Genomic DNA, 9,762 nt, shown 5'->3' with positions numbered 1-9,762 from the left:
GAAACGTAACTAGCATGTTTTTTTTCCGGTGGCCGGCTCAGTATGATCTTCATGCTTGGTTGGCCACTAGGACGCATAACCCAATGACGACGTACGCGTTTAAGCCCTGTCTACACTATCAAACTGTATGTGACAAACAAATGTGATGTGCCCATATATGGACATGATGATGTTATACCACTATCATATTTAGGCATATCACTATCATATTTGGGCACATCACACCTTTTTTGTAAAACTAGTTTGATAGTGTAGACAGAGCTTTACGTCCTTGTGTTACTTTCTCCAGTGGGAACCATACCTTAAAACGAGCGCGCAGAAATAGATCATAGGGGATTGCAAGATTAGAGTTGAAACAAATATGACATCGTAGAATAAATAATTTATTGTACATATTTCATCTGGTTTATTATCTACCTGGTTATTGAGATATTAATTAAACAGAATATTGATATCGTCTTGATTGAGTGTGGATTTTAACTCGAGGGCGTTATGAATGTTAAGATGACTGAGGTATTTCTTTTATCGAACTCGATTTAGTATGAAATTCGACCAAGTGCCCTATGCACCACATTTCGAAACGGAAAAAACAAGGATATATGAATTTGAATTTTAAAAAATGCATTATTTTGTATTTATTTATTTATTTAATCACACTCTTGTTTAGAAGACCAGCCAATTCTGATAAAAACATCAAACAAAAAACTTACAATCTTACAACACCAAAAATATAATTGTTTTTCCTTTTTTTCTTCCTTATGTATTTATTTGGTATTCAATTAACACAAATAAAACAAAAACAAAGATGATGTCTATGGTCTGTAAGTCGTGGTCATTTTAAATGTACCATAAACAGGCTAAGGGTCAATATAACCTATTGTCAGTAGGCCTACTACTGTATGTCTATAATGTGTCCATATCTCAATTCAATTCATCTTTTAATTCGGAAATTCCCATCCATAACAAAGACAAACAGAATAAGTATATAATATATATGAAAATAAATAATACGTATCACTTGAAAGTTCAATAATTATTCATTATTTCAAATGATTATAATAATAATAATAACTTAGGCCTATAGGCCATTCGTCGTTTAAAGAAATGGTAGGCATGTATATCATAATGAAGACGTAAAACTCTCTCGTGGCCTGTAATAAATTCATAAACGCTCAGTATTATTTGTAAATTTACTCAAAATTATATAAACACCAATTCGCTAACGGCAACATGGAATTATGAAAATTAAAAAACGCGTATAAAGTATACAAGTGAATTGTCTCATTCATTATTAAAGAACGAACGACCGGACACATCATCATTATTTTAGTAGTAATTAGAACGTCACAAATCCGTATGGAATTGACTCTTTTAATCATCAAGTATTACACTTAATTTAAATAACAACAAACCAAAAGTTGGTTGTGCATCGCCGCCGGATTCGTCAGTACGACATCTTCCGGTCGTTGTTAGTTCAAATGCGTTATATTCAGCGGTTTCAAGAGAGCGTATAAAATCGCTGCTGTAGGCTACGTCAGTCAGTCTTATTCAAAATACGGCACGAAGGCATCTGTATCTCTCTCTTGACGAAAAGTAAGTTTATCGAATAATAGGTGTTCAAGATGGAGACGAAATGGGTGGTAATTGTTTACCATATGCTTACTTTTCTTTTTGTTGTAAACAGCGTCACGGGTGCACTTAGTAAGTATTTCTATTTTTTTTTTAAAGTCATTTTATGTAAGCAATATATATAAACGAATGTATACAATTTTCAAAATGTTTTAAACTTTTAATTTATGCAATAAGGCAAATTTTGTTATCCTATTCTTGCTTCTAACGTAATTTATTTACTTATTTCTGTATATTTATTCTTTTATGTTATGACACTTCCAGTATCACAATGATTTTAAATGTGAATCACCACATACACATATTGTACAATAGCAAAAATAGTACTATATAAAAAGTACTATATATTTCATTAATATGATGTGATTCGTAATTTGGCGCTTATAAAACCTGTGCAAATTCACGATACCGTATCTAAAAGCGTTTAATAAGTACACGACTCGGTTTAACGCACCTTCGATGTGTGCCGCTGATATAAAAGCGTACGTTCAATAAAATTGTTATTATTTTATTATTAATAATAATAAATAAATTTAATGTCGCGTCAATGTACTTGATCTAAATGCGTTTATGGAAACGCGTCAAGATACTTTATCTAAAAGCTTCTAAAAGTAACGCGTCAAGGTACTTGATCTAAATGCGTTTATGGAAACGCGTCAAGATACTTTATCTAAAAGCTTCTATAAGTAACGCGTCAAGGTACTTGATCTAAATGCGTTTATGGAAACGCGTCAGGATACTTTATCTAAAATGGTCTATAAGAACGCGTCAAGGTACTTGATCTAAATGCGTTTATGGAAACGCGTCAAAATACTTTATCTAAAAGCGTCTATAAGTAACGCGTCAGGATTTAAGTGCAGTTTAATGCGTCAAGGTACTAGTTGAATATTGATCTAGAAATACTTTGCAATTTTTCCTTGAATATAGCAATTAAGTACACGTCGCCTTATCTTCTGTTTGACAAACAAGAACATTTATAAATTTTAACGATAAAATTTAAAAGATTTGACAAATAATTTATGAAACTAGATAAGTTTGTTCTTAATTGCACCCACATGATTGATTGCGCCTATACGTTTGATTCGTAGGTTTGATTAAAAACCTGAACATCATGACATACTAATGATAGGCCTCTACGATATTATTAATTGGCCATTTGAGTTCATTTATATATTACCATCACCACTACTAACTTTCACCCGTAATGTTACCAATACACGGCAATAATATACAACACACGAATTGCTATCTCAAATGTGGTGAGACTCAAATTTGTACTACATTGTAGAACACGGCCGGGTCCAAACAAACTGTCCACATAGAGGTGTCCCCTGAGTAGGGGTTGGCCGTATAGTGTTAAATCGTTGCTCATCACCCCCTCATAACCCTTTGGAATTATTCGACATAAAACAGGCTAACACAACCACCATATTTAAACAGCTTTTAAAAACTCACCTTTTCAACAAATAGGCCTATTTTCACTCTCAATAAACCATATCAATTGAGTTGAGATCCATATATTTTTAATTGCTCAGTCTTTTTTATTTATTTCATGGATTACTTTTATTTTTATGTGAAGCGCATAGAGGCTTTTTGTATGCGCTTAAAAGTCTAAATGTAGGCTTATTATTAATTGCAGGAAATTGTCCTCCTTAATATAGGAGTGTCTCCCGAACAAGAGTGACACAAAAGAGGGGGTATAGTAAACCTCACAAGCCTGTACTTCTCGTAAATTGAAAAAGGGGAAATATGTGTTTAAAACATTCAACCAAACCAATTTTAGCGAACCAAACCCTATATTAGAGGACCAATCCTATCAACACTTTGTTGGCTCAGGTGTCCCCTTAATATTGTAACAGATGACATGATAAGGGGGTCCATAGATTGTAAAGAGAACAAAAAATGAGAAAAACGTGCAATAAAATGATGCGGAGTGAAATATAAGATGATGTATGAGGAGAGGTGGGAAAGGAGAGATGAGATTAGAAAGAAATTAGAATAAAAAGAAGGATAGTAGTTAAATGAATGTGAAAATGAAAATTTAAAGTAAACAAATCGTGTCGACGTAAGTATTTTTCTCTATATTATCCAGTACCTTCCGTCTTCAGAGTAGGCGTAAGTGGTTTTTAGATTAACCCTTGATTTTCTCATTTTTTTAATGATACGATTTATCTAAATTTAACCAATTCAAGACACTTGCAGTCCAGATTACGGAAGCTATTGTTAAAATCCAGGTGGGGATATAGCGGGTTTAGCGGCACCTTTTCGATTTGTCGGGATGTAATCTTCTAGATATGAAATGCTTCCAAACATTTGATCGCTTAAATGTGTGCTAAATTGCAGTTCTGTTAATTAAGACATTTTCTTATACGATTCTTGAATTACTAATTTAAGGTAGTGATATCCGAATCTATAGATTAAGCTCTTTGTAGAATATTGGAGTGTGAATTGATATGGACATAGATTAACGTTAATTTTTGTTGACTTTAGAAAATCAAACACATCGTGTACGTATTTACGTCACCGACAAAAATAAGGTAAAACTCGGCGCGTCACGTTGTTTTTGTTGTGCGGTGGTGTCACCGCCGGTGAATAAAATGCGTATTACCGGTCGTAGAGCAATAAAATCAAGTTCTTAGTCTATTAAAAAAAAGGGAGAAAAAACATAAGATGCTAGAAGTGTATTTCAGTTTCTGTATAAACACAGGATAATCGATCATGTAACTGGATTCGAACCGCGAATTTCATGGTTTAAAAATCATTACCTGCTTCAGAGATTGATTCTTACAAAAGCACATTGACCCGAACGTGCAGTTAAAGCCCTAAAGGCAAAGATGCAAATTTCAGCATTGTATCAATATATAGGTAAACAAATAATTTGAATGGTAAAGAAAATGGTAATTAATATACGTTACTTAATGTAATTACTTAATCAATGTGAGTGTAAACGGTAATGGAGATGTAATATAACGGTGTATTATAAATATACTCATCGCACAAAAACTTTATTTAATTAATAAATTACACTTTAATTTGGTTAACAGCGCCTAACTAAATTAATAAAGATCTTTTGTGTACGCGAATCAAGTCTGAAGTTTAGTTGGTGGTGCTTGACATACTTTTTTTGTGGCGTAAACACCACTTTTACTCAGATTAACATCATTTCATCACCATAAAATCATATTATTTTCATTATTATCACATTTTTGTTAATTTGATCAACTTCATCAGTAACATTTTAAATCTTGTAAATTTACTTTTTATTCCATATTACCTCCTTTTTTCATTACTGTTCTTATATTTTTCTAAACCACACTTACAATAGAAGTTAAAGAAGTTAACATAAAGACGATAGGCCTAAATAACAGCATCGTTAACCAAAATTTTGTAATGACATGTTAAATTATTTTATCAAATGCTAAAGCAAACAAATAAACCGACCTCCATCTGTCATGATTGTTTTTGTTTTTAACTACCGTAGATCTAACGAGTCTGCCTTGTTATAAAAAAGGAACATGCTATTCTAGACAAACTCGAAAAGGTATATTCAACCGAGATAGCACCGATCAATTCCAATATGTAAGTTATTCTTCAATTACCGTGGGTGACTCATTGTAGGCCTACACATTGAATCGTTTCACCCAGTTTATGCATGAATGTGGGATTTATGCTTACTTAGTTAGACCGGATTAATGAATATTTACATATTTATTAATCCATGGTTAGGCCTACAGTACTGTTAATCTTGAAGTTTATTTGGTACCATTACTACTTGGTCAAGAGACCAACGTATGTTATGCCCGTAGCCAGGATTTTTACATGGGGGCGGGGTTCCTCTCCCTTATGAGGATTACTCTTAGGTTTTCCGCCCCGCCCACACCTTTTTAAAAATATTAATTTTATAAACGTATGTGAATTAATCCAAAATCAAGATTTATAAAAACACCAATGTTGTTCGTCCGCCACGCCTCAACCCCTCCCCTGGCAAATATAATGCAAACATCCCGGCGTGTAATTGAGCATTAGGTCAGGGGGTCACGTGCAAACAAATTTAACTTACGTTACATAACCTACCTCTGAGAGTCTCCAACACCCAGTGACGACATGGTCCTGGCACAGAACCTCAGCCCCACTATGTTACTCATACACAAAAGTAGACTCCAAACAGGCAGCACTGAATAGTACATTAGATGCAACTTACAATCTGGTTGTTATTTTGGTTTTTTTTAGAATGGTGCGCCAGGACTCAAAGCATTTTTAAAAGTGAATACCGATGATGATCCTTCAGTTACTCTTCAAATAGAATGGAAACAAACGATTCGTGATGTAAGTATATTAGGCCTAGTGGGGTGTTGAAACATTGGTACCCACACAATGTCCAGATACCACACAGACACAGAGTTGACGCATGTACGAGACGCACCGTTCGTGACACCCGGACGCAACGCAATGACGTAAGCCCAATGTATAAGTATTTTGACCAACCACGACGAGATCATTAGAAGTGCCCGTCAGTCATCGGGTCAACTCGCTTGTATTGCGCTTACGTCCTTGCATTTCTAATGTGAACCAAGCTTAAAAGCCTCTTTTCCATTACCGAATATATTAGCGCGCGAACATTCCTGAGTTATGATTGGTTGCGCATTACACAAGTAGATGAAAATATTAATACGAATGCTCATTATTGAACACTTTAGAATCGCGCTAATAAATTCGTCTCGTGGAAAACCGGCTTTAAGTATGAACACACACGCCAAAGTGTTCTCTTTGTATTTCGCTGACGAATTTATTGAATCATTTTTTTCAAATTCAAAAGACATTTATTTACGTCCAAAAGACAAAAAGTAAAAAAACAGTAATGACAGATTGAGATTATTGTAAAAAATGGACGAAGGCAGGATCCCAAAAAGATGAAAATCTTGTTGCGAGATTGCCTTGATTGACAAATTAATAATTGATAATATGAAAAAAACAAATAATAAATAAATCAATAAATTAATCAAAAAGCGTGTCATAACAATATCAAACTAGATTTAGTTAACGTATGTTTAATTGCATTTCAATATGTTTTCTTCACAGTTATTAAAATTAGCTGCAATTGAAGGTCGTCCCCATTCGGTTGACTCTGACGCGAAATGGAACGCATTACAAGAAGCGGATGATAGCGACGAATATTATTTAGCCAGTAATGAAGAGATGAGAGCCAATGAAAATAACATTCCTGATAATAGTCTTTGGAAAATGCTCTTCAAAGAAAGAATATAATGTACTAATATATGTTTGTAATCATCACATTTGTAACCCTTATATGGTTCAGTAATTGTAACGCGTTTTGCGTTACTGGCAGTATACCACCGTTTGAACACACCAGCACCAGTCTGTCTGTCGGTCAGACGTAGACCGGTCCCTATTCAACATTAACTTGATTTTTTCCAATATAACTGTAAGCACAAAAATGTAATTTAAACACTGTTTTGTAAGAATTAAAATAATTATTAATGTTTAATTTTTTATTATTGTTTTAGACCTTAATATAAAATAATTGATTAAGCTGCTTAGTTGTCGACAAGAATCAAACGGTGTTTCGCTTAATCGCAGAGTGGTTATAATCCTCTCTTAACATGAATTTAATTATCACCCAGGAGTTTAGTTTACAAATTAAGTTCTTTGAAATTCAACTTATTATGTACATTATATATACGGTACCTTGTTAAAATGTAAATCACACTGTAAGCAGCCGCCAGAAGTTGTTACCACGAGCGTCTTGAGCTAAATTAAAAAAACGAATTACATAGGCCTCTAATGATCGATGTTAAACATTAAAAGTTTGGCATTTTATTAATTTAAAACTTTATCGTATATTAATTCATTTCAATTCTATTACCTTTTTGATCGATTAATGTTAATGTTGACTTGACAGAAGATCCAATCAATTAGTAAAACTTATTACCAATTTATTCAACGTTTCTCCCAAGAGATAGTGAAACCTGATATCTTGTGTATAAAATGATAAAGAACAAGATCGCTTTCTTAAATAATTACTCTTGTACAATTAGGCCTAATGTAAATGTATTTACAAGCCTGTATTATAGCCTATCAAAGGGTAGGCCTACGTCTAATTTTCATTTACAAGTAGACCTAAGTGTATTATAGTCTATCAAAGCGTACGCCTAACTTTCCATTTTGCGACGGCCTAGGACTTGTGACGTAATAATAGGCCTATGCGCATTGAGAGTTTGCTTTAGCCATTTTTGTCAAGTTGCCGTGGAAACAATTTTTGATCGATTCTATATATCCATCTGAACCCTATTAAATGTACTGGTGGCCGTCGCGAGAAATCGAAATTGATCTTACAGCAACTGGACGACGACTTGGACACATGACGTAAACACTCTATTGAAAGCTCTGCTATTACTCAGGAGAAATATCCTTCCTATTTTCGTCAAGTTACGGTCACTAAAAAGCTACCGACCATATTTTACGCGCGTAAACCGGTTATGTTCATGATGTCTTCGACGATTTGGCGTAAAATCATTTTGGGGTAATGTCAAAGTGATTGTGATTATCATAAGAATTGTTGCGTTCAAATGGTGATGAAAGTGGAACATCATTTGTACGCGCGCGTCATTTGTTCTCCCCAGCGAGGCATATCACTGACTGATAATACATGACCAGAATCAAACATAATTATTCGTGTACTGAAATAGAAAAATCAAAATTCAATCGATATCTCAAACGTAAGTGGGTTGTGAACTCATAAAATTTTGTCTACTACAATTTAATTATTTATTTCCTTGAAATAGGAAAAATAAAAGATTTACCGAATGTGATAATGTATCTGGGGAATAACACCGACGTCACCGGGATTAAAAATAGCCAATTCTTGATGTTGTAACTAAGTTTGGCCAGTATCATAGGAACCGTGATACAATATCACATGTGTTTAACATCTCCTTGTACCATAGACACTTTATACAATTTATACTGACGAGCGGTAACGGTAAGCGGGACACCGCGTAGCTTGTCCCACGTAGAATCTGTATCTATCCTGAGCGGTAACCGCCCGTCCGTCCGCTCCGCGTTTTGTTTAATGGTCATAAGAAATAACAAATAGATTCTATATATTTTTATTACCGTTACCGCTAATCTGTGTAAATTGTCCTTAATCAATCTTCCATGATATAGGCACCACATGTGATACACATGACATCCTGTATTACGGAATTTGCCTATGACAGTCGTACGGTATCTTTTCTCTGTATACATCAAGCGTGTTTGAGCACTGATGTTAACTAGCCTTTTCCCGTATCATTTTAAATTTGTAAATAAATTCTGTCGAGAATCTGAAACTGTGTACTTATTTTATTGATTCGTTACCTTTAAAGTACAGTCTCTTTACATTTTAAAACTATACTTAATAAACCGTCAATTAAACAGATATAGAAAATAGGTAATAATGTATTGAAACTGACACAAACATATTCAAGTCTATACCATTCCTTTTATAAAACGTACAATAAGAACGTGAACATTGTTATGGACATTAATATTTTATAACTTCATGAAATTCAAGCGTTTATGATAATAAAACAAGACAATATTAATTGCGGGAACTTATTATTTGCAGACGATAATATACATTTACGTCTTCCTGTGAAAATGATCTTTTAAATGGTCAAATTTAGTTTTAAAGGACAATAATATATCGGTCTTTATTTCAACATTACAAATCAAAACATCTTTTTAGCAGACATAAAGTTGAACTAAGGTTTTTTTTTTTTGCCGGATGGCATCAGCAAAAACAATCAATGTAGGCCTACCGTGTATCAAAATATATTTAAAGAGAATATTAATATCTTGTTATAATAAACATTAATATGTCGAACATGATGATGTATGTTGAAAACATATGTATTATGAAAAGGAAATGAAAAAAACTGAAGATGACTAAGAAGAAGATTATGACAATGATAATGATTGGTCGAAAGAGGAAAGATACAAGTTTAACATTATAATGATAATGACTTGAAAGGTGATCATTGATATTGATAATAATTATAATTGATGAGCTTGTTCCTGTATGGGCCTACTGATAACTGCTATTTTCGTCCTCAGAGTTTGACTGTTATGTGT

At 33.6% G+C, this 9,762-nt stretch overlaps 1 protein-coding gene across 1 annotated transcript; it reads left to right on the top strand.

Moving 5' to 3' along the window:
- The first annotated feature begins 1,319 nt into the window (after window positions 1–1,319).
- LOC144839995 (uncharacterized) lies at window positions 1,320–8,964 on the top strand. The gene is made up of 4 exons (XM_078695606.1): window positions 1,320–1,701; window positions 5,111–5,208; window positions 5,860–5,955; window positions 6,709–8,964. Exons 1-4 carry the CDS (start codon window positions 1,623–1,625, stop codon window positions 6,892–6,894), a joined length of 459 nt encoding a protein of 152 aa, XP_078551732.1. The 5' UTR covers window positions 1,320–1,622; the 3' UTR covers window positions 6,895–8,964.
- Window positions 8,965–9,762: the final 798 nt, after the last annotated feature.

This window comes from Antedon bifida, chromosome 4, assembly GCF_963402885.1.
Source record: "Antedon bifida chromosome 4, ecAntBifi1.1, whole genome shotgun sequence".
Classification (NCBI taxonomy): domain Eukaryota; kingdom Metazoa; phylum Echinodermata; class Crinoidea; order Comatulida; family Antedonidae; genus Antedon; species Antedon bifida.
Note: the sequence above shows the minus strand (reverse complement) of the source record. Positions and strands in the feature narration are given on the sequence as shown.

What these genes read in the sequence shown, in the direction of transcription:
- LOC144839995 (XM_078695606.1), top strand. Translation starts at nt 1,623, where the DNA reads ATGGAGACGAAATGGGTGGTAATTGTTTACCATATGCTTACTTTTCTT. An exon ending in CAGCGTCACGGGTGCACTTA is followed by an intron (nt 1,702 to 5,110) that starts GTAAGTATTTCT and finishes TAACTACCGTAG; the next exon opens with ATCTAACGAGTCTGCCTTGT. An exon ending in GGAAACAAACGATTCGTGAT is followed by an intron (nt 5,956 to 6,708) that starts GTAAGTATATTA and finishes TTTTCTTCACAG; the next exon opens with TTATTAAAATTAGCTGCAAT.